This window comes from Xiphias gladius, chromosome 11 (genome assembly GCF_016859285.1).
Source record: "Xiphias gladius isolate SHS-SW01 ecotype Sanya breed wild chromosome 11, ASM1685928v1, whole genome shotgun sequence".
In the NCBI taxonomy this organism is placed as follows: Eukaryota; Metazoa; Chordata; class Actinopteri; order Istiophoriformes; family Xiphiidae; genus Xiphias; species Xiphias gladius.
The window spans coordinates 1972694-1997693 of NC_053410.1; the positions used below are offsets into that span (position 1 = coordinate 1972694).

At 43.1% G+C, this 25000-nt stretch overlaps 4 protein-coding genes across 5 annotated transcripts in view; 3 read left to right on the plus strand and 1 right to left on the minus strand.

Moving 5' to 3' along the window:
* The window catches only part of egr2a (early growth response 2a), an 8286-nt gene extending 5975 nt beyond the window's left edge, over positions 1–2311 (minus strand). The window contains exon 1 of the transcript XR_005708388.1: positions 2041–2311. The gene's annotated coding sequence lies outside the window, so the exon portion shown is untranslated. The remainder of the gene's footprint in view (positions 1–2040) is intronic.
* A 4833-nt stretch (positions 2312–7144) lies between these two features.
* Positions 7145–22396, plus strand: kif11 (kinesin family member 11). 2 transcript variants are annotated; one of them, XM_040139848.1, is made up of 27 exons: positions 7145–7247; positions 7489–7598; positions 8794–8923; positions 9252–9349; positions 9584–9662; positions 10075–10260; positions 10649–10773; positions 10949–11039; positions 11481–11626; positions 12403–12499; positions 12651–12746; positions 12958–13046; positions 14002–14089; positions 15117–15190; positions 15309–15423; positions 15947–16018; positions 17076–17211; positions 17539–17711; positions 17960–18085; positions 18301–18456; positions 19318–19457; positions 19620–19780; positions 19884–20002; positions 20779–21001; positions 21224–21390; positions 21518–21628; positions 21868–22396. In XM_040139848.1, the coding sequence occupies exons 2-27, from the start codon at positions 7525–7527 to the stop codon at positions 21979–21981; spliced, it is 3186 nt and encodes a 1061-aa protein (XP_039995782.1). In that variant the 5' UTR covers positions 7145–7247; positions 7489–7524; the 3' UTR covers positions 21982–22396. The 2 variants fall into 2 exon arrangements, with proteins under 2 accessions (XP_039995782.1, XP_039995784.1); XM_040139850.1 differs by having other exon boundaries at positions 21871–22392.
* A 1480-nt stretch (positions 22397–23876) lies between these two features.
* Positions 23877–25000, plus strand: part of LOC120796169 (SLAM family member 9-like) — a 20988-nt gene continuing 19864 nt past the window's right edge. The window contains exon 1 of the mRNA XM_040138624.1: positions 23877–23964. Coding sequence (XP_039994558.1) covers positions 23953–23964 — 12 coding nt within the window. The 5' untranslated portion in view covers positions 23877–23952. The remainder of the gene's footprint in view (positions 23965–25000) is intronic.
* LOC120796168 (SLAM family member 9-like) overlaps positions 23931–25000 on the plus strand; it is a 2319-nt gene continuing 1249 nt past the window's right edge. Inside the window, exon 1 of the mRNA XM_040138621.1 lies at positions 23931–25000. This exon is cut by the window's right edge and continues 1249 nt beyond it. Within this exon, the coding sequence (XP_039994555.1) occupies positions 23953–24987 (1035 nt within the window). The 5' untranslated portion in view covers positions 23931–23952 and the 3' untranslated portion in view covers positions 24988–25000.

The window sequence follows — 25000 nt, forward strand, 5'->3', positions numbered from 1 at the left end:
GGTGTTTCTCAGATTTCTCATTTTGGATTAAAATTCTTGATGGGCCTGCGGATGAGTCGGGGTTTGGGAGGTCGGGGCGGTGGACGCTCCGTCCGAGCCATCAACAGAAGCGACTGCATATTCATGGGAAATGTATTGACTGCTGAGTGTCGGATAATAGACAGGCACATCAATGACCGTGGAGCTGCAGTGAATGGCCCCAACATTATCTCCGTTTGCTCTCAGAGCTTGTCGGCGGATATCAAATGAGGATAATTAGCTTTCTGAAGGATCAGGTTTCTAAATCACTTTCATAATGCTCACGAAGCCAAAGACCCACAGATGGAATAAGCCTCGTTGTGCTGAGGTGCAGCTAATTTGGAGCTGACGTGTTCGGACGTCATCCAAATTGAGGTCACAGTGTTTCCGAACCCTTTAGCATTATTCAAAGTCCAGCTTTGAAAGCAGAAAAAGAAACAAAAAGAGAGAATGATCTATTGAGGAGTGTAGCTGCACTTCACTCTTCTGTTGTGTTAACTGATAGATGACAGAAAACTCCACATGTAACATTTCATGCTACAGAATTATGTGTTAGGTCACTGAAATAGGCGTAGAAATGCAAAATATAACTATGACAGCAGAAACAACAAATTAGGCTTCAACTACAAAAATACTGCAGACTCACATCCAGGTGTTACTGTCAATTTGTTTTTAAACATTTTTGCCCCTCGGTTTCCACGTTGGACAATTGTTAAACACATTTCTTAGCAAAGTTGCTTTTAAACTTCAGTCAGGTGATTTCACTGCAAATGCAATAAATGTTTAACAATTTATACACATTCATGCGAAATGTCCAAAATAAAACCTCTCATCTAAACTCTCAAAGTCGAGCTGCAACGAACAATTATTTTCATTACAGATTAATCTGCCGATTATTTTTTAGACTAATCAGTTAAACTTTCTGTCCTTTATTATGCCAGAAAAAAAGCAAAAATGTGCATCACAATTTCCCAGAGCCTGAAGTGACGTCTTAAAATTTCCTGTTCTGTCGCACAAACAGCCCCAAACCCAAAGATATTTAGTTTACTGTTATATAAGACAAAGAAAATCAGCGAATCCTCACATTTAAGAAGCTGGAACCAGAAAATGTTCTGCAGTTCTGCTTAAGAAAATAAAATACAATAAAATGAAATCACGGAAATGATCAAGCAGATATCAGTATAATTGCCTAATTTTCTGTGGATCGACTAATCGATGAATCGATCAATGGGTTCAGCTCCACAGTAAATCGAATGTCTACAATTTGCCATGAAATGTCACAGCCGCTCTTGCAGAATGATGAAAAGCGCAGAACCAACGGCGGTTTTTGGGCCTTTTTACCCGACTCCTGGCATCTTCACGGTTTACGAATCTTAGAGTTAGTATCAAGCTTCAGCACGGATCACAGAGGGACACGTGGAACTAATCAAACCGCCTGTACATTTCAGGCAGAAAACACGCTACAGCTACACAGAACCGTATCAACACCAGATTGTATAAAGCCTGAAACTGAAAGCTGACGACCAGGGAAGAAAACCCGCACCGATAACCTCGATTAGCACGACCTTCTTGCATTATCTGCCTCTTGAAAAAACTGGTTTAGTATTTATGTCGCAGAACTTTGTGAAACAAAAACGCCTGACGTTGTGAACACTGATCATATTTGACTCCGATTTAAACAATGTCCAGGTATTGCAGCAGTATGAGAAAAACAAGGATTAACGCATGAAAAGTTGATCTTCAGGAGACAGAGAACCACCAATAGGAACAGAATTTAACTACTAAAATACATAAATACGTGTTTTTTTCACATGTATGCCGCTATTTTCCATCTTTTGATGTGACCCAATATAATTTGTTCTATTAATTAATGCCATAAAGCTATTTATCAGCAAAAGTCGAAGTGTTTTTACGTGTAAAACTAAATGTGAAGTTAGTCTTATAGGTTCACCCTCTACGACATCCCGGCTCATACACAAGTAAAGTGGATTTACACTCTTATGTGACAAGTATCAAAATCACCTTAAAACCTGCTGCGAAGAGAAATCCTCCTTCTCCTCCGTCAGGGGACCCACCAAGACGACGTCCACCGGGCCTCGTCCTCGTTCTCCGGAGAGACGGACGGAGAAAGAGAAAGAGGAGGGTAAGATGGAGAGAGGGATCTGAGAGGCTTCCCGAGGTGAACGCAGCCCAACGTTTGTCTGTCCAACCACAAAGTTCCCCGCTCCTCTGGGTTTCAGGCCCCCCCCCCCGGAAAGGGTCATCATCACCCGGGGCCTGAGTGGGCTGTCAATGACAAAAAGAGAGGGGGGGCAGAGAGAGAGAGAGAGCGAGAGAGAGAGAGAGAGTGTAGGTGGGAGAAACAATGTGATTGTTCCCACCTCACTTTGCTTCCACCCTCGCAGTTAAAATTGTTATGGTAATGAAGTGGATTATTTGCTGGACAGCAGATTGTGACAGAGAGATGTTTCTTTGACTGGAAGTGGAGGTGTTCGGGTCAGCCAGAGAGCCCTGCCTCACCCCGGAGCAGGGCAGCTGCTGCTCTGGACACGAACATGATGGTGATGGTGCTGGCAGTGACGCCGACGGCGCCGCCGCTGAAGACGACGACGACACGTGCGAACACTTTCAGGAAGAAGTTTCGCTGAGGTGGAGAAAGTCTGGCGCCTTAACCTCCAGTCCGGTGAAGTGAAAGGTTTGACCCGCTGGTGGCAACAGACCCACACTGCCATCCCCAAAACCACACAGCTGGAAGTGGATCCAAAAGCAAATGGCAAGAGAAATAAAATGCTCCGAGAAAAAAAATCATTTAAATCATCATCACAGGTGTTAAAGCAGCTGTAATCAATAGCTTTATATCAAATGATAATGTGAGAGGATAAAACTGGTAGTGATGAACCTACAGAGGAGCTTAACACTGAGTCTCAGCTCGTTGTTTATCCGTGTACTGCTCCGGTTCACTCTCGCAGCGTCGTTTTCGGCCGCAGCGGCCAGATGTTTTTTTCACAGGAACAGCAGTAAAAAGCCACCGTTCACTACCTGCTCAGCAGCAAACAGCAGACAGACCCGGTCGGAGACCAGCTGGTGAACACAGCGGAGCATTTAGCAGCTAAAGAGACAGATGTTTCCCTCGGGAGCTGGTGGAGACCAAAACCAGAGCTAAAAGAAGAGGGAGTACTGGACCTAGACTCACCAGGTGACTCAGACACCAGATCCAGATGAAGGGTCATGTTGCTCTGTAGCTGCTGGATGTGGAAATAAACAACTGTTTGTTACAACCTTCGTGTCTGCACCCACCATGCGTGGTGATCTCCTTCAGCTCAGTAAAGGGTTATTAGTAGCTGTGGTGGGTTTAGTGCGCTGGCTTGTAGTAGTTTTAGAACTAGACAAATAAAGTTAATTTGAATAATAGCACACGGTTGGCCTAGTTGTTTCAGCGAGGCACTAGACTGGCTTCTGGTTGAAGGCTGAAATTGTTCGATTTTCAGAAAAAAGGGAACAGCACCGCAATGTCGATTTACTTCAAGATAAATGTCAGCAGGCGAGTTTCCAACCAAACTGAGTGAAAATTTTAACCGCGTTACCAGAGAACCAGCAAAGTTTCCATCCACCGCCGTTGTGTAGATATTAGAAGTTCGGTGCATCAAGATAAACAGCAGGTGGAGCTGAGTCTCCGGACGCTTCCATTAAACCACCGCAGAGGAAGAAGGACGCGGCGAGACGAGGCCGTTAAAGGAGCTGCAGAGCTCAGACGATGGAGAAACGTGTGGAGAACGTGATGGAGATCCGACGTTCCCGCTGGTTTCAAGCGTTAATATGAAGAAGGTTCCAGTCTCCTCGTGGCTCCTCACTAAGTCACACTTTCACTGCACTTTGTTGCATTTCACTTTTATCAACAGACCAACGTTTCCACCTCAACCAAGAAATATTTTAACTTTTTTTCTTCAAATTTCTGGTGTTTCCACTCAGGTTTTTTTTAATGCTGAAAACTGAAAAAATGTGCATTAAAGCTGTTTGGTGGAAACACACTTAGTGCGACAGTAGATTCGCACATCTTTCCTTTAAGAACTCGTATTTACTCACGGTCTCTTGACGTGAGTTTGACGAGGGTCTCGGTGGACTTGGTGAATTAGTTAACTAGTTAACTCATTTAGGAAACTAAACTCAAACTTAGTGATCTGACGCCGTTGTTCATGCTTAAGCATCAAGGTCAAGATATTTTAACTCGTGTGGATGGAGCTACGAGAATACACAGTCAGGTACGGTAATCGTTTTTTTTTCTTTTGTCTTTGTGCGTATTTGAATCCATACATGCATAAATGTGTGTGTGTGTGTGTGTGTGTTAACAGGGTTGCCGGAGCAAAAAGGGCAACCCCCCCGTCCTCTTCAGGGGGCTGAGTGGGCGGACGGTCCTCAGCAGATGGATTGCTGCTCGCCACTGGTCACCTCATAAACCTGAAACAGACAAAGTGTATGAACGTGTGAGATATTTTAATATTTTGTTGATATTTATTATTCAATGTGATGTTTTGTGACTGATTGATTTTTTTTGTGTGTGTGTGTGTGTTTTGGAGAGAGAGAGATGGTATCACTGAATTTTCTTTTCCTGTGCGTTCAGTCGTCTGTACAAGTTTCAGGCCCTTTGTGTGTCTCTGGGCTTGTAAAATGATGAATATCAGAAAATCAGGTTTTATTTAAATGAGTATTCGGGCTATTTTCTTTGTAATCACAAATGTGTTTATGTATTTGAATTGCCCCCCTCTGGGGTCCATAGGGGAAAAAGTAAATGTGAAATGTGGACGGTGAGAGCGGTTTTCCAGCTCCAGTTCTGTAGTCTGACCACAGACTCTCACAGACTTGCATCACTGTGCCCCGTCTGACCTAACGCTTTGGTGATAACATGGCTCTAATCGGTGATAACGCAGATGCAGGCGCTGGTAAACCATTCATCTGTACGTAGTCGCCAGGTCTGCAGTTACACATGACAGTGTGACGTTAAGAAAGGGTGGCGAGTTTCTCAGTCTCTAAACAGCCGTCAGTTAAAGCGAGTCCATCGCCCGCAATTAGAGGTCGAGTCGATTTATTCATAGGGCACATTTAAAAACAACAAACGTTGTCCAGAGCGCTTTACAGACAGATTCAATCACGGCATCATTTGACTGATGATTAAAGTCAAACAAAAACACAGGGATGATCAAATAAATACATAGACAGACATAAATAAGTAAGTTAATAAAAGCGTAGAGTACACGGATACAACCGTACACACGAGCAGCATTGCACGAGCAACAAACAAAACACAAAGAAATAAAAGCCCGGGTGCGGTCACGTGGAGGGGGGCAGATCTAGATCATAATCTAATAAATGTGAATGAATCGTTGATAACGGGTTCTGTAGTCCATCAGGCCGCAGTTGTAAATGTTAATAAACAGCTTACGACTGGAGTTCGGACCAGACGTCCTGCGGAGGACAAGTGGTTGAACCGTCCATTGCAGAGGTCTCCCTCACGAGTTGAGACAGAGTGCTGGAGGAGGAATCTTCCACAACCTGGCAACCCAAGAGTTGTTCCTATTAATGGCTTCTAACTTAGCCATAAAGCATCAGTAAATACGTTTTTAATTATTAATAAATCCATTGATTTACAATGACTTGTAAACGCTTTATACATGGTGCCTTGTCAGAAAGTACCAGCATGGAACAACTACAGCTCCCATGAGGCTCTGCTCTTATTTCAGTCCCAGTGGCATCTCAAAATAAACGTTACTTCCTGGCAATATTTGCACTTATGACTAAAACAGAATTCCTAGAGAGGAGATTCCCTATGAATTTATAAGTAAATTATTAATTATAATAATAATTATCTATTTATATGATTAATAAATTATATAAATAGATAAACTACTGATTAGATGCAGGGAAATTAAACCAATCACCTTCACAGCACTGAAATGCAATAATGTCACATTTTTAACTGATTTTGACTATTTTTTAATAAATCCGCACACAGTGGCGGAAAGTAACTAAGTACTTGCGCTTTACTTGAGCATTTCCATTTTCAGCTACTTTATACTTCAACTCCACTACATTTCAGAGGGAAATACTGTAATTTTTTTTTTTTTTTATTACTGCAGTACGTGTGTTTGACAGTTTTAGTTACTCGTTACTGTGCAGATTCAGATCAATAATAGAAAAAGACCATCGACCGGTCAACTGCGATGTATTTATTACAGATTAAGCAGCATATGAAATATTCAACATTAGTCCACCTTTACCAGCTGCAGCATTAATGCTCCTTACACATTGATTCATCAATAATTATAATCGGATAATATCATATACATTATTCTGAAGTGGACCGTTCTGCAAAATAAGTACTTTTACTTTTGGTACTTTAAATACATTTTTGTGCCACGTACTTTTACTTAAATAATGTTTTGAATGCAGGATTTGCACTTGTAACAGAGTAGCTCTGCACTGAGGTATTATTACTTTTACTTAAGTAAGTAAGAGCTGAGTATTTCTACATTAATGAACACCTTTACCTAATTTCAACTACTTTGCTGTGTACTTTTACTTATGTTAAAGTACCTGAGGTAATAATAATTAAGTTAAAAAATAAATTTAAGAAGAGAAAAAGGATGATGGATCCCAGTAGGCAGCGGTGGACCTCGTAAATAGGTCGCTGCTCTGCATTCAGAGTCCGGATACCAGGTACATGTATGGATGTTACGAGACTTTTACTTGTAACGGAGTATTTCTAGACGAGTACAAGTAAAAGATCCGAATACTTCCCCGTGCCGTTTCACGCTTGAAGGTATTTCACGGTGAACGCGTGTCGCTGTTACCTGAACGCCGCCTTCGCCGCAGAAAACTGCGCCGAGACAAACGTTCAACCGCGTCTCGGCCATTTTACCGGAGCAATGTCTCCACCTGCCGCAGAAACGTGGCCATTTATACCACTCTGAGCCTCCCGTGATGCACCGCGCCAACGCCGTCGCGTGTGCGTCCTGACCAATGCCGTCGTTTGTTTGGTCGTTGCCCGCCCGCCATTGGTCGAGCAAAATTTAAAAGTACCGTTTGAAAAGTCGGTCGTCTTCGGGGGCGCCACGGAGGCGGCAGACGACGAACGACAAACGACAAACGTTTCACTTCATACGTCGTTTTAGTGGCGAAAACAATAAGCGGGTAGGTCGTTACAGGAGGGGAGGATAAGCCCGCGCCGTCGTCCGGTGAGTTGTTTTGGATTAACGCCAGTTCCACTTCGGCTAGCCAAAGCTAAGAAGCTAATTTTGTCGTCAGCTCACGACAACGGGGGGGAACATTTCTTTCTCTCACGTCTTTAAATGCTAAATAACCACTGTCGGCGTTGGTCGTCAGCAGCCGCGAACCGGAACGTTTCGCGTCCCGTTGGTTAACGTGGTCTCCGGGGTTCCCGTCGTGTTTACGTGCGACTTGACGGTGTTTCGACAGATTAAATCTGCGGAGGAGAACGTCTCTCCTGCGACCATGGCTTCACACAACCTGAGCGGAGTCAAGCGGGACGAAAAGGGCAGAAACATCCAGGTCGTGGTCAGATGCAGGTAACGGACAGATGTTTTTCTTTTGCTGTTGTCCGCGGTTGAGGTCTTGTCAACACTAACTTGTCTCTCATGCCGACAGACGTTGTCTAAGTCTGTTTGAATTGTGCTGCGACATGGCAGATAACATGCATTTCCAAAGCCCATCTTTTGCTTATTTCCTCCAGGGAACTGACTTAAAGTTGGATAATTGGCTCTTCTCAAAGTGGCATATGACGGTTCTACACAACTGTATGCAGGGAAAAAAAGCTATTTTTAAAACAAAAGTCTTAAATTTTGTTTACAAAGGTCTTTAAATATGTTTTCCGGGCTGGCTGTAAGCAGTAATATTAGTTTGGCTGGCAGGAAAATGACCGGTACTATTGTTCCAGACCTCTGACTTTATGTAAAAAAAATCTATATGTGGATCTTAATTAGTTTTTTTTTTCTTTTTTTTTCCATCCATCCATTTCTTTCTTTCCATCCAGCTCTAGGCCACGGTTATAGTTTAATTAATATGGGACAACTGCTACAAAAACTGTAATATAAATATACATAAACTCGTGTCTTACCATCCCTACTGGTTATCGGTGACATTTTTCATGCTTTGGCATCTATGACTGTGAAGCCTGTATTAAATTGCAGTCCGTGTGAACCCGTCGGAAACCCGGCGTCTAACCAACACGGCCTGCAGACCGTTTGCCTGAAATCGCATGAGAAGATGCATCTAATCCCCTATTTTTTGGGAATTAATAACAGTGAAGCTGCAGTAGAAACGTGTGTTACTGAAGCAGCGTTTGTCCCATTTTGTGTCTGTCATGTGCTGCGATTGCACTGGCGTCACAGAGCTGAGCACCTGTGAGAGACAAAAACCACGACCCCCTTTAGAAAACAACACTTAACCACTGTGGAGAAGGTTGTTTTTTTTTTTCCTCAGACTCCTCTGTCCAGTCATTTTTTTTCAAGAATAATTTCCGAAACAATCTCTGGGTTCAGTTTCTCGTGTATGAAGATTTGCTACTTTTTCTGTCTCCTGTGAACATAAAACTGAATCTCTGTTAGGTTTTGGGCTGTTGGTCAGACAAAACAAGGCATTTGAAGATGTCACCTCCAGACATTTTATTCTATTTTTTTTTTTTTAATTCTGAATTCCTTGACCTGTGTGTGTGTGACGCTATGCGGAAAAGCCAAACGTGTGTCTTCTGCGTTGCGCTTTCAGACCTTTCAACACCGTGGAGCGCAAGTCGTCCTATGGGGTCATCGACTGCGACCTGAGCAGGAGGGAGGTGACTGTGAAGACGGGAGGGATTAACGACAAGGCGTCGCGAAAGACCTACACGTTTGACATGGTGAGTGGACGCAGACGTGCGACACGCTGCTTTTTGCCTTTACGCAGCTGTTGAGAGGTTTTCACGTTTGACAAACTGCCAACAAGCTGTTCTTCAGACATTGGGGGGGGGTTTATTTAATAGGACAGATCATCGCTGCTGTCAGGAATCCCTGTCTGGTTTAGGGCCGCGACTAATGAATATTTTCTCGTTTAATTGAATAACTGTTTGTCTATAAAATATCAGAAAATAGCGAAGGATGCCTATTGTAACTTCCCTATCCGTGTAATTAATGTAATAATTGCATCCGTGATCTTTATTTATTTATATTCGATTACTCTTACCTCAGGTGTTTGGTCCAGCTGCCAAGCAGATCGACGTGTACAGGAGCGTCGTTTGCCCCATTCTGGACGAAGTCATCATGGGATACAACTGCACTGTCTTTGCGTAAGTTTTTGATGGTTCAGTAAATGGATAAAACAACATCAATGAGTCCTCGTTTCTGTTCTGATCTGAAGCAGGTTGGTGGAAAATAGCGTCTGAAGTTACAACAACAATACATCAGTGACGTGAATTAATGTAATTATTTGTTTATTTGTTTTATTGATGCAAAAGCTGGTGTTTTAAATGAAATAAAAGATTTTTTAGGAGAGATTGTTGCTTCTCTGCTGTCTTGTCCAGCTACGGTCAGACTGGAACAGGAAAGACGTTCACCATGGAGGGAGAGAGGAGTCCAGATGAACAGTTCACCTGGGAGGAGGTGAGTTCAGTCTGTTTAAAGGGGTCAGGACAGATGTCGCTTGATCAATCACACTCAGACAGTGACTGTGCTGTATACAGCAGAGAATCAGGATCCACTTTATTTGGCCGAGCACGTTGCTTTCGATGCAGTGGCGTTCCAAGAACAATTTTCAGAATCAATAGAAATAGACAAACGGCTAAAAACGGGCACAACTAGGATGAAAAAGATAAGTAAAGAAACATTTAACATGCGAGTAGGTGAAAAATACGTGTGTGTGGTGGTTGGTTTTTAAAAGCAACGATGAACAACAACAGATATTGTCTATATACAAGTCTATTTCTGTAAATTGTAAAGAATACATTAGTGCTGGAATAAATACTGAATGATTTAAATACACTGATTGCCGATAACACTTCCTGTGTGTTGTTAGGACCCCCTGGCCGGCATCATCCCCAGAACGCTGCACCAGATCTTTGAGAAGCTTTCCGAGAACGGCACCGAGTTCTCCGTCAAAGTCTCCCTGCTGGAGATCTACAACGAGGAGCTGTTCGACCTGCTCAGCCCCAGCGACGACGTCAACGAGCGGCTGCAGCTTTTCGACGACCCGCGCAACAAGGTTACCGTCAGGCCGGCTTGTCTACCGTTACGATCCCAGGATATGCCTTTTGAAAGCGTCCTGCAGTTCTTGCTGCCATGGTGTTTTATTGCTTTTTCCCTTTGGCCTTTTTAAAGGAAAACGTTGTTGGATTAGTACTATTTATATGCTCATTCTAAATTTGTTTATTTTGCTTTCCATCTCGGAACAAAAGCAATAAAAATGTATTTCCCAAAATGTTAAGCTCCTTTTAATGGAGCACAGTGGGATCAGAACTTGATCGGGCTTAATACAGCTCATACAGATCAATTAAAAAAAATTCATTGGAGCTATTCAGTTCCAATGGGGATGTTGCTGCAGCTGATGCATTTTGTTGATCATTTTTCGTATTCTTCTGTGACTATTGCAGCGTGGTGTGGTGGTGAAGGGTCTGGAGGAGGTGACGGTTCACAACAAAGATGAGGTTTATCAGATCCTGGAGAGAGGATCAGCCAAGAGGAGGACGGCCTCCACGCTCATGAACGCCTACTCCAGGTACACGTCAAGAGAAAACTGTAGTCTACCAAGCAACAGTCCCCGGATGATTTCTGTGTCCGGTCCAACTGGCTGCCGGAGTCGATGTTTACCACGTCGGCCGGTCCAGTCACCATTTTTACCTTCACGCGTACTCCTGTCCTGTTCACCGTTTCCCTGCTTTGTGTCTGCGCAGTCGCTCCCACTCTGTGTTCTCGGTCACCATTCACATGAAGGAGATCACTCTGGATGGAGAGGAGCTGGTGAAGATCGGCAAACTCAACCTGGTAACGCTCCTTCAAGTTTGAATAGAGAGGGTTTTCTGTCGGAAGACTTTAAAACAGCAGTAATTAATGCGTTTAAGAAAACCTTTAAGTAATATTTGTCTAGCATTGATTCCTTAGCTGAGATGCAATGATTTAGCCAACCAAATTTTTTTTTTTGCATTCCGTTAATTAAACAGCCGAGAAAATAATCCACATATTAAACATTAATTAAATACCTGTTAGTTGCAGCCCTAGAGTAGAGTGGTTTTTTTGGTTTATATTTCAAGAATGATCACTGTTAACAAACCTGTGTCAGTTCCTGGGAAAGGTCTCCTTATTTTCCGTTTGCAAATAGAGAATTAAAGACTGACTGACTGAAAAACACCGTCTGGAAACGGTTTGTAAGACGCTGCCTAGAAATTTCACTGCCGTAAAACGGCGTAAATGTCCCTCCTCCCCCAGGTGGATCTCGCCGGCAGCGAGAACATCGGGCGTTCGGGCGCGGTGGACAAGCGAGCTCGCGAGGCGGGAAACATCAACCAGTCTCTGCTGACGCTGGGCAGAGTGATCACTGCTCTGGTGGAGAAGAGGCCGCACATCCCGTACAGGTAGTCTGCAGACAAAAGACACAGTGATTTGTAAGCAGTTAACTTGTGGTGAGAGATAAAATTAATCTGTTTTTACAATCAAATACAAAATCCCCAAAATACACCACAGCCTTCAATCTGAACTATAAAATAACTGGTCAGTTATTTTCTTGATTAGTCGTCTAAACGTCCATTACAATTTCCTAAAGCTCAAGGCAGTGATATTCAAATTCTGTCAGACGGAAACAGCTAGAGGTAACAAAGTTGGTCTACGAGCACCTGTAAAACTCACCAACGAACACATTTATATTTCAGTTTGAAATTCCGTGTCAAGATCGAAGCGTAGATATGACGAGAAGTGGCAAACTTATGGCCGAAACCCTCAGTAAAACCACGACCTGTTGGTTTTATACTTTTGTTTCTTTGGCTTCTTTTTATTCTCCGTACCTCTATTCTTTAAAGTGTTTAACAAGAGGAGAGTCATAGATCTGTTCTACAATCAAACTTTGGCGCTGGACTTTTTTTTTTTTTCTCTCTTCTGTTTTTTTTAAAGCAACATAACTAAAATACATAACAAGAACCAATATTTCACAGTGTACGAAAAACAACCTGACAGCGCTCTCCAATGGACAAACTGTAACTTTTTACTAAATTTCCGTCCTGCAACGTTCCGCGGTTTCTTTGGCTGACGTACACAGTGACAGGTGCTGTACTGTACATCTGCAGTGAGCTATCGGCCCATACATCAGCCCGGCCCGCTCAGTAGTCCAGATTAATTACGCGTACTCGTCCCACAGAGAGTCGAAGCTGACCAGGATCCTGCAGGACTCGCTGGGCGGACGAACGAAAACTTCCATCATCGCCACCGTGTCGCCTTCATCCAGCAACATGGAAGTACGTTCTGTTGTCTCTGTGAATACATACGTAAGCTGCATTGAGGGATAAAATGCGTATTGTTTGTTTTAACATAACTTGTTTATGAGGGTTTCACAGCTCCAGTGCACTTTACTCCTCCGACTCAGCACGTGCTTTCTCTCTTTCGCAGGAGACTCTGAGCACGCTGGAGTACGCGAGCAGAGCCAAGAACATCATGAACAAACCTGAGGTCAACCAGAAACTCACCAAGAGGACGCTCATCAAGGTAGATGAGCTTGACCAGAGACAAGCTTTACTTTCACTCCTCGCCGGGATAAATGGGTTTTTGGATCGGTGTAATACGATATCGGGCTTCAACGGAGAGAGCCCAGATATCGCTGCTATCTCAGGAAACGTCTTTTAATTCACACGGTGAAGTCAACCGGCACATTTCAAAGTCCCCGAGGAAAATGTTGACTTGTATTCTGTCTGTTCAGGAATACACAGAGGAGATTGAACGCCTGAAGCGCGACCTGGCCGCCGCTCGAGACAAGAACGGCGTTTACCTGTCTGCAGAGAACTACGAGTAGGTCACGTGACAGGAACGGGAACAACCCCAAAAACGTTTCATTTGCTTTACTGTGCATCTGCCTTTCAGCCATGTAGCACCTGATACATCACCAAAATGATGTTTTCCAAAATAATGTTAAAACTCTTGGACTTGACTGAGGCTAGTAGGTAGTATATTATAGTTTAACTTTGAAAAAAGAAAAGCAAAAGATTTGCTTCTCTGTAATAGACTAGATGACATTTTATTTTCTCAATCAGTCCAATTTATGTGGTTTTTTTTAAATGGTTTAGCAGAACCAAGAGTCAAAGACTAAAACACAGACAATTTACACCAATGGAAAAGAGAAATCCTCACATTTTAGAAGCTGCACTTAGAGAATGTCTAGCATTTTTTGATTTAATTACTCAATCAATGACCAACATTGTTGTGGGTTATTTGCTGAGGATTAACTGACCAAATGTTCTGAGGTGTTTTAACAGTATTACACTCATGAGCTGACGTCTAAGGAATTAGTTCGAGCCTGTATGTTTCAGTCTGGCAAATTAATTCAGTCATTCTAGAAATAATGGTTTTAGCAGAGTCAAATGTATCTGTGTAGGCCACTTGAAAAATTGACCGTACAGACATAGGAGAATGTTAGGAGAATTATTTTTTTTTTTTTAATTTATTTATTCACTTTCAGATTTTGCTCTTAAACACTGTTAGTTGGTTGATGCGCATTTAGAATAATCTTACATATATTTGTTTTTCTGTCAGCACCACAATATATTGACTTTTGCTTTGGTCTCTTGAACCTCACAAAAGAAAAGGAATAAAAGTGTTTTTATTATTTCGAACAGCATTTTTAATAAGATGTACGCTCACCTTTTTTAGAGATGCTTGATTCAGCTCGTTGTATGTTGGGTCTTCTGCAGTGACAGAGATGAACTGTGTGTGTGTGTGTGTGTGTGTGTGTGTGTGTGTGTGTCAGGGGTATGATGGTTCAGATCACCACTCACGAGGAGCAGATAGCAGAGTACACTGACCGGATCACTGCCATGGAGGAGGAGCTCAAGAAGGTAGAGCCGCACTTTTACCCTCAAACCCCTTCGAGATCAGTCAGTTCATTTTATTGCCTGGAAAATCTGGGTTGTTGCAGTAGCTGCATGTGAGTTCAAGTGCAGCTTAGTTTGAACATAATGTTGGAGCTACAATATGTATGACTTGACAGTTAGCGCCATTCAAGTTACTTACAATGTAGAATTGAGAGGTGACTTAAAATTTACACTAGAGCTTCAACCATTTGTCAATTAATGGATTAGTCGATCGAAAAAAAATGAAATGGCAAATATGTTGATCGGTTCAGGCAAAAATGCCAAACACCCCCTGGTTCCAGCTTCTCGTGTGAGATTTTCAGTTTATAACACTCGGAAAACATCGGTTTTACAGGATATGGTATTTCATGGAATACCACACTGTAAAAAGTACAGTTACAAGCAAAAGTCCTGCATTGCAAATGTTAAGTCAAAGTATGTTGTATCATCACAAACATGTACTTTTACTTTTAATACTCTATGAAGAAAAGTGTCCCCTGTGATTTTTATACCATTATATCATTATATTTTCACTGAAGCATTAATTTTTTGTTTTAGCTGTTGTAGCTGGTTGAGGTGGAGCTCTTTTGACCTATTTTTGTATCCAACCGCAACTAATGATTATTTTCTCCGTCAATCGATTGTTCGGTTTGTAAAAATTCTGAAAATGGTGAGAAACGCCATCGCGTGCTCTGAACGTCGATCAAAGTAGTTGCCAACTTACTGTAGGTACCCAACAGCGCAGCCAGACTTATCCTGCCTGTGCCTTTTTTTTTTTTTTTTTTTTTCCTTGTAGCTAACACTCTGTCGCTCATGTCGGTAGACAGGTGTGTAGTTGAGATCCAAATGAAGGCCGGGCTCAAATTGAAGTTCAACCTCGGGTTGAGCTGCTGCAACGTGTTGCTAGGTCTGTGTTTGTGGAAGCGGCGTGTCATATACCGCGTGTTCATCATAGCCGCCGCCATCCTTTCTACTCGTACCAGCTGTCCTCACACTTTGTTCTCCTCCGCAGGTGACTGAGCTGTTTGTGGACAGTAAAACCAGACTGGAGCAGTGCACTATGGACCTGGATGAGAAGCAGCACAGGTGAGGGATCGCTATACAAGAGAGCCGGTCGTTGACACCTGGGCTTGAAGTTGAAAAACCAAAGTAAAATTTAGTGACTCGTGGAATAAGTAGAAAAACTGCTCTCTGTTGATTTCAGGCTGGAGGAGACGAGCCGTGACCTGCAGCAGACCAAAGAGAAGCTGAGTCAGGAGGAGTTTATCTGCTCGGAGCTCACCTCAGTCCAGGAAACCCTCTACAACTCCGCCGGACAGGTACAGACGCTTTGCTGATGCTGACTTTACCGGGACACAGGATGCTTTAATATACATGATTGGAGTCTGTGGTGTTTTTTTTTTTAAATGTTGCAATGTTAAGTGCGTACATGCTGACATTTTGTTAACTGTACTGACTTGTTCTTTAATTGGTTTTCATTTTGCTTCCTGTCATTTGTTCCTCTTTTTCGTTCGCTGTACTTCCCATACTTTTTAATATATCCACAATTCTTATTATTTGCTGTTTGTAACTTCCTCTTTAGCTGCTGTGTTTGACCAAAGTTTCCTTTTCTTATTTTCGGCTGTTTCGACAGTAGAACATTTACAAAACTGTGTGATCAACTAGCAACAGTACGATCAGTCAGAATATGAGAGATCCCTTGCATTTCCCACAAAAAACAAAAAGTTTAGTCTTTTTTTTCTTTCTCTCTTTTTGGTGAGAATTTTAAACGGTGTCTGAACTGTACTGGGGAGAATTTCAACATTTGGGTCCTCATTTTTTGTGTTTCCTCCTTTTTTTTAGCTACTGGTTACAGTGGATGCTAGCACCAGTGACGTGTCGGGTCTCCATGACAAGCTGGACAGGAAGAAAAAGGTCTCGACACTCAAATATCCCACACTAAACGATTGTCGTCTCTGGCTGGTAACACCATAACAGAGTTGCACTGGGGATTTTTATTTTTTATTTTTTTTTTATTCCGCCATTAAACAAGCCACACATAACACCCTTCGCCAAATATTCACCAGAAAACAAAGGAAGTGACACAGATTCAAAAATAAAATAGCTTAAAAAGCATGTTAAACAAAGTGTTATACGTAATTGATGCAAGTGAAGCATTACACAGGAGTCAAAACACTGAAAGTTAAAATAACTTATTTCCCTAGTGGCCCTGGCCTGCCCCAAATCACCATAACAACAAAGGCTACTGTGCCTCTGCTACGTTGCACAGTTGTGTGAACGTTTGAAGAAATCTGACATTACAGTGAATATGGGCTGCGACAGATGATTCTTTTCACTGTTGGTGAATCTGTCCGTTACTATTTTTGATTACCTGATTGAGCTCTTAGCCTAAAAAAAGTGTCAAAATAAAAAGTTGGAATTGAAGTTTAAAGAGCCAAAGGCGACGTCTTCAGATGTCTTGTTTTGGGCCAAAACCAAAAGATATTCAGTTTACAGTGACATAAAACAGGGGAGAAAACAAAGGGGGGGGGCAGTGAATCCTCACTTTTTTTAGTAGCGGCGAATAATGAATGTGGAGCATTTTTCTCAGTTAACAACTTAAATGTTTAATTGATCTTATTGTTGACTAATCATTTCCTCTTTGAAATTGAATCTAATCACTTAAACACTTGATTGGGAGACTGGCAGAGTTTGCAATGGGGGGGTGTGTGTATAATTGTGGATCTGCATGGACATCAATGTGTCTGACAAGAGAACTAGAGTGGTACTAGTGAGCAGCTGACGATGGTGAAATGTCTGGGCACTGATAACATTAGTTTATATTTGTCAAGGTTTCACATAAATAAAAGAACTTCAAAACTACACAAATATAGTTTTAGCTGTGCACCCTTATTGACTTTACAGCACATTTGCACGTGACTTGAAATGTTCTATCAGGACTAACAAACAAGCAACTTTACTGAAATTACAGGTGGAGCAGCACAACAGGCAGATCCAGCAGAGTTTTGCTCAGCGTATGGACGGAGCATTCGGCGCCATGCAGCGCTGCGTTCAGCGGCAAGGAGCTAAACACCACGACATGCTGAGCAGCTACTCGCAGGCCATCGGTAAGACCAGAGGGCTGCAGTGTTCCCTACTGCCCCAAAATGAAAGTACAACACACGGATGATTAAGCTTTTCTGAGACTCTTACCAGTGGCTGAGGTTAACGTGGAAAGCGGTCCTGAGGGTGGCGCTAGAGGGGGGAGAAAATCACAGGGCCGTTAAATTCTAAAGGGTTCAGCCTCTGAGGAGCAGGAATGCGCTGAAGAAATTTGACAGCGATCTGATCAGGTGTAATAGAGCCAGAGATCCTCCACCAGAACAGTAAAATGTACAGTAACGAGAACACTTAGGAAGTACGTTCCTGCCTCTCTGCCCATTTCCCCCGTACAGACGGTCTGCTGGTGATGAACAAGGCGGCGGCGAAAGGAGCTCTGACCACGGTGGAGTCCTTCGTGGGTGGAGTTGGGCAGCTGGTGGCCGAGGGCGTGGCTCGCTGTCAGGAGAGGGTGCAGCAGCAGGAGGCGCTGTGTCTGCAGGACAAGGAGAGTCTGCTGCAGCTGCTGGTGAGGACCAGACGTCCTACGCAATGACAGCTTAACAGAAAAGACTGTGGTTATTGAAGGCTAGTGTATTCGGTCTGAGGCTGCTGTCTGTTAATTCAGCCATAATCATCCTGAAATTACCGTTTTTCAGACTTTTACTCCGAACAGGTTGTGTGATCCTTTTTTTTAAACAGGACGTGGGTCGTCACGGGACACAAAAAGGCATATTTGACTGCTTTCCTTGACTTGAGGCTTTTATCTGTATGTAGGAAGAACATCGGCAGGACATGGAGGAGGTCTTAGTGGTTCGGACTCTGATGGGTTTATCAGCTGTCAAGGATCTCAGTGACACTCTGAGAGCCTCAGTGGAGACGCAGCAAGCTCTGGCTGACAAGGTTAGTGTGTAACTGTTTTTTATTTTGGTATACAAATAACATATTTATTTATTAGTATTTGATTATGTCTTCATTTGGCAGAACTTCTCTTCCAGTTCCATCTTGAAAGCTTGAAAGGAAAAACATGTTATATTAAGCTTTTCATTACAAGAGACAGTGTCCAACGTGCAGCTGTGCTAAACCGCCTCCTCATTTTCACCGTGTCCCCCTCTCAGGTGGAGGCGATGAAGGAGACGGGTGTGTTTTTCAGCGGCCTGGTTCAGGAGCTGGCGGGGCTGCGTGAGGCCGCCGTGCAGGGCCTGAGCGCCCTGCAGGCTGAACACGACAAGCTGGAGGACGAGATCAGACGGGCTCAGGAGAGACACCAGACGGTGAGGGGTGATCTGATCAATTGACCGATCGATTATTTTTAATTTTCTGTCCCAACTGGGTTTGAATGTACAAAGAACATTCAAGAGATTTTGATTTGACACTGAATTTCACTCCCAGCCAAATCCAGGGATGAGGCGCTGACATTTTGTTAGACCACGTGGTTAATAACAAAAATGATGGATTCATAGGTGAAAATGATCGTTAGCTGCCACCCTGTCCCCGAGCACTTGGCAAATGAAAGGGCTGCTGATGATAACAAACTACAGCAAAAATTGCAGTTCATAGTCTCTACAGATGGACAGTTGTATCTAATGCTACAATCATTGTGCAGCTTTTTAATATGAAAAAACGAAGTGTAAGAAATTCCTTATTAGCTCCTTAATGTGTAAATTTGTGCAACAACTGTTCGTTGCATCTTTATTATTTTTTAAATCTCATCTTTTACAACCAATCTTTTTTTCTAAAAATAAAAACTGATCAGTTGAGTAGTTTTTATTCTATCCTAAAGATAAACGGCAAACACCTCAGTTGGGACCAAACTTTAATTTTTAATTTAAAGATCTTCTTCAAACTGAGTTTAGATTTCTACACCAAGACATTGCTCGAATACTAAAAGATATTTTCAGGCAGCAGTGGAGATCTTAAGGTTCAACATGAATGGATGATGTTTAATGTGTTTCAACCAAAGTTAGAACCCTTTGCGAGTCACAACTGATCAATTTTTCAGCTCTCGGATAAATATTTTCACGTTTTTGGTTTGTAAGTATTGTCACACCCCTATTTATAAGGCTAGTTATATCGTTGGACATTTTTGTTAACTGAAAGCGAACTAACATCATTACCGTGCTTTCTCCTGTCAGGGTATGAAGCAGACCATCCAGTGCCTGCAGGACCAGCTCAACCTGTTAACCATGGAGACCCAGAGGGACTACACTGATCTGCGCTCGGCCTCCAAAGGTCTGCAGAAACCTCTACAGAGCCTCCAGGAGAACATCAGCAGGTTAGTCCAAGGCAGATGGACTAACACACGGTCACCTGCTGGAAGGTTTTGGATTTTATTCAAGAACCACTCACACACAATTCTGCCAAAGTCAACTTTAGCATCATCATCCCCTGTTCCAAAAACCATTGTGCTATATCCATTTGTTTCTCCTGTGTCCAGCGGTTTCAGTACAGTAGAGCGTCAGGCCTCGACCCAAGCAGACCTCCTGTCCTCCACCTCCTCCTCCCTCGCCTCTTCACTGCGTCTGAACGCCGACGAGAGCCGGCAGACGCTGGACGAGACGACGGGCTGCTGCTCCCACCTCCACAGATCTGTGTCCGGTACCAGACTCCTCATTTCTCCAGTTATCATTCAGAGCCTAAACTCACATCTGCAGTACATTCAGCGTAAAGCAGTGTTAACGGTGCTGATCTGTGGCCGCAGGTCTGGTGGAACGTGACCTCGAGTGGAGCTCCAGAGTCAGAGAACATGCAGAGACTCGAGCTCAGGAACACTTCTCCCTGATGAGGAAGGTTTCCACTGAAGCCCAGACCCTGCATCAGGTAAAAAAAAAAAAGACTCTGACCTCTCCATTTTCGTAGGATGATGATGATGATGAGGATGAGGATGAATCTGCATTAGATTTTGAGTGTTTGCTTAAAGCAATACTCTACAGAAAATCGACCGTTTATATTCTTTAGCGGTGGCTCCGCAAAGTTTTTACATCGCTTTCTAATCTAGGATGGCAACCGTAGTCGGCTTGGCTTCACAGCAGTTACATTAGATTCACATGGACATCCAGTCAATGCAAAAAAAAAAAAAGCGTGAAAACATCCAAAGAACCATCGCAAACTACTCTTACACTCCTCTTTTCTATTAAATATGTCCCAGAAGTTTGTAGTTTCCGGCTCCACTGGAAGTTCCATATGTAGGGATTTTCAGTTGAAGTGGTGATTGTTCGGAATATGTTTTCACAGTTCATATTCATCCGAAATATATCTGACGACGAAGCGGTTTAATCAGTCCTGAAAGACCATGAGCTCCGAGTAGATGCAATTAAAAAGGGGGAAAAAGACAACACAACTAGCTTATTGTTGAATATTGAAGATGAACTTCTCTTTTTGGAAAAAACCTTCAGATACTGTGGAATCTGAAGCTAATTCTGCTTTTCAGCTCTTCCGCATGGCTTCCTTGTTAAAAACTCACTGAACTTAATAGTAATACTGTACCTGCGGGTCTTCAGGCTTATTTATTATTCTGACGTCTGAAGTTTCACTATCAAACACTTCACCTGGGAGATGTAACTTGACCGCAGTCTAATCCGCCATCTCTCCTCCAGAGCGTCGAGACGCGCTGCACCGAACAGCTCCACAAAGCCAAGGGGGAGCTGTCTTCCCAGCAGGAGGAGGCGATGCGGACTCTGGTGGCCGTGCAAAGCCAGACCTCCCTGGACCGGACTGTCCTGGAGCAGCAGCGTGCTGAGCTACAGGATCACGTGGAGACGAGCCAGCAGCTGGTCTATGGCTTCCTGCAGGATGAGCTGCAGCAGGACGTTCCCACCGGTAAATTATTTAATCCTGCGTCTTTTTATTATTGGCTTAAAATTTTAATACTCCAGTTCTGTGTCGGCTTTTTTGTGCGTGTGGATGTTGTGAATGTAAGAAAATGGTTTTCCTTTTTTTCTTTTCTTTCCCTGGACATCCAATCTGCACTGAGCCCTTCCAAGGGGAAAACCTATCAGTTCTTGTTCTGAAGTCACAAACCAGTTCTGCTGTTGCCTTCAGGTGTCACCCCTAAGCGTCGGGAGTTTGTGTATCCAAGGCAGCTGGTGAAGTCGCTGAGCCGTACCGAGTTGCTGGAGAGCCTGAGGAGACAGCAAGGGGAGCCGCGAGCAGCCATGGAGGAGGAGGAGGAGCCCGAGGAGGAAGACAAACACAGCCAGGTTGACCATGTACGCTTACAGCCCCCCCCCCCCCCAAACGAAGGCAGTGACACACACACTTGCATCAGTCAGCTACTTGTCTGTACTTTGACAGCCCCTCACAGCGTTTAACCTTGTTCTTCTTCTTTGTGTGTAGGACTCTCTGGAAGACGAGCTCAGTACTTGTAACGAAAGCTTGGCCACAGAGCCGTCCTTCATCGACGAGAACCTCGTCTTCAACGAGAGCAAACGTGTTCCTTTCTTCAAGGTGAGCAGCAAGAACGTAGACATACTTTTATTTTTTATTTTTTGTTGAAAATGTCTGGTTGTTTTACATAGATACATTTTAACACCTCCCTTTCTCACAGGAACATGTGGTATTTTTAATGGTCTGTTCTTTCATATGAATTCAGGGAAAGTGAAATGAAGCTTTAAGATTTACTCCTGCAAATGACAAAAAAATATAATCGAGTCTACATTCTTGTAATTTCCCTTTTTTTTTCCTAGCAGAAGAAGGGTGGTAAGAAGGAGACAAAGATCCCCAGCAGGCCAAAAGGGTCAGAAAATGAAGCTGCATCAACGCCTCAGAAATCCAGACTGCCGCTCCGCTGTCAGAACTAGAACATATTCTTTTAAAACAATGTTATTACTGCTCAACTTTCTAATATTGGTAATCTTTTTGTATTTTTAAACGTGAAGATTAACTGTCGCTTGTTTTTATTACCATAATTGTCCCAACATTTTCAGGTTGCTTGTAAAATTAAAGAGATTTATACCTGTTTTATTCTTTTGTTCATTTTTAATTCCAGAAGATAAAATCGGAGTGTAATATAGTGACGTGCTTTTTTTTAGCCCATGATTTATCATGTTTGTGCAAAATGAGGAACTAGTATTTGGTGAAAAGCTTAGAGGAAAGCGATAGGATATGTCCCAATATCCTGACTTGAGGTATTTTATAAGTGGTCAAGTAATATTTCAGTATTTTCTAACTGCTTAAGTAAACGCAAGCTGCAGGGGAGTTGTCACTAACGCTCAGCAATTTAGAGCCTCACACGACTTAGTTTAAGACAAACATGTACCTCTTACCTGCTGTAGTCGTTCCTCCTCTTCATGCTGGCCATTAAAAGATATCCACTCTATTTGTCAAACTCCAAAAACACTAAAGAGTCTCATCAATCATTGTTGATCCTCGTGGGGGCGAGAAACAATTTTCATTTAAATTATGCTGAATAATAACACTAGTTTGAAATGTTGTCGGTTGTCCTTTTAAAAGAAATAAATAAAAATGCTCCTGGAAGAAAATGGAGACGACAACTTAACCAAACACAAGTGGTAGCAACTGATGTGGAAATAAAACTCTATTTTTGACAGCATTTATGTATGTATGCACCAAAGTTCTGTTTGAGTCTAGTAGAGCAACTGCTGGATTGAGTCCTTCAGAGTGAATATGCACATTGTATGTAGAGTTTCCCCTTTTCAAGTAATACACTGTTGACTGGAACATCTGGTTCCAGTGGGGGAAGAGGTACACAAATCCTTTACTTAAGCACAAATACAACAATCTTAAAAAAAAAAAATACTAAATAAGTACAGATGTTCTGTCAGCAGAATGTTTTTATGGGTATCAAAAGTAAAAGTACTCATTATGCAGAAATATGGCCCCTGTGATTGATAAACTGAATTATTACATGTACTAGTGTTTCTGATGTATCAATGTGTGAGCAGCATTTTACTGACAAGGTGAAGCTAGTTTTATCTATTACAGTTGGGTACTTCAGTGCAGTGGCTCCTAACCCAGGCGTCAGGCCCCTCCAATGGGCCGCAACATGAATCCTGACAGTAGGTCATGTTCAATGAGCTTATCCTATATATATATTATATATACATCTTCATCTGAGAAGTAAGCAGCGACTGCAGCAGTCGGATGATTGTAGTGGAGTAAAAAGTACAACGTTTCCCTCTTAAATGTGGTGGAGGAGATGTATTGAGTAGCATGAAATGGAAATGCTAGTACCGAAAAACTGCGTTTGAGTAAAAGCACACGAGTTAATGTACTCAGTTCCATCCCGCCACTGTTCGTCTTGCCAAGCTTAGTGTATCACTCATTAATATTAGGTTTTCTGGATGGTTCCGTGCGGCGTTGTGTTATTCTATCCCTTCGACACCGTCAGATAACCGTACGGAACGCGAACGTTACATTGGCGATGGCGGTGCGCATGAGCGACCTCCGCCGCGTTGCTAACTTGAGAGCCAATCGCAGTCCTTGGCGCGGAGGGGGCGGGGGGGCTGCTTTACCCATGACTTAGTCTCGATTTCCGCTAACTGCCTCGAGAAACTGCTAGTTAGCAGCCACAGTTAAACGATCAAAATTAATGGCATTGACGGCATTAAACGGCATTAATCGAATTTAAATCTGGCACTGACACGGACACCGACAAAATTTCCTAGCACCTAATTTCTACTTCCGGTGTACGGTGTGTTCGCGCGTTAAGGAAGAAGTAGGGGTGTGGACCTCCGAAGAAGAGTCGCGTGAAAAGCCGTCGTACAAACATGACGGTTAATATTCTGTCGCTCCTGTACTGATCTGCGGACATGGAGAAACGGGTTTTTACGTGTTTTCGTCTCCTCTCGGTGCTGTTGCTGAACTCCGCTTCGGCCCAAAATACAAATTTGTTCTTCCCGGAAGGCGGAACCCTCAACTTGAGTCTTCCCGTCTCCGAGGCTTTAACCAGCGTCCTGTGGAAACATAACGGCAATCTGGTGGTTGAATTGGTGAATTCTGACCTCGAATACTACGGCAGGTTTGAAAACCGCACAACCCTGAACCAAAACACTGGACGTTTGGAAATAAAAAACATAACTGAAGCTGACTCGGGGTCGTATTCGGTGGAGATCAACAACAAGGTCCAGAGCCAAGGTTATGATGTTACAGTACTCAAGAAAGTGCCCAAGCCTGAAGTGGTGGTGAGACCACTGACGTGTGCGCCTGCCCTGGAACGATGCTCCCTGAGCTGTGAAGGAGACACCAGGGGGGATGGAACTGTCACCTACAGCTGGAAGGAGGGAGACGGAGAGTGGAAGCAGGAGGAACGGAATATTACCATCAAGAACAGTGAGGAAATAAAACGAGTAAAAACGTTCTCCTGCCGGATGAACAACCCAGTCAGTAAGGCAGAGAGTGAACCCCACCAGAATCCATTCTTTCAAGACGAAACAAATGGCAGCTCTGGAGTTATTTGGGGGATTTTATGTGTTGTCTTCATCGGCATCATAATTGTCTGTCTGTTTCTGTATTTTAAGAAGCGAGAATCCATCAGGAATATTTGCTCTCAACGTCGGGATGGCAACAACACTAGGATTATAAATGAGACGCAACCACTCCACGCAAATTCAACAGCACTTGAGAGTCAACCCCCCAACTCAAATTCAACAGCACCTGAGAGTCAACCCCCCAACTCAAATTCAACAGCACCTGAGAGTCAACCCCCCAACTCAAATTCAACAGCACCTGAGAGTCAACCCCCCAACTCAAATTCAACAGCACCTGAGAGTCAACCCCCCGACTCAAATTCAACAGCACCTGAGAGTCAACCACTCAACCCCGAAGAATCCGAAGAACATTTATAAAGTAGTGAAGCTC

Coding starts and splice junctions, on each gene's coding strand:
- kif11 (XM_040139848.1), top strand. CDS start 7,525: ATGGCTTCACACAACCTGAGCGGAGTCAAGCGGGACGAAAAGGGCAGA. Junction 9,350..9,583: donor TACAACTGCACTGTCTTTGC/GTAAGTTTTTGA, acceptor TGTCTTGTCCAG/CTACGGTCAGACTGGAACAG. Junction 18,457..19,317: donor CTCAGGAGAGACACCAGACG/GTGAGGGGTGAT, acceptor TTCTCCTGTCAG/GGTATGAAGCAGACCATCCA.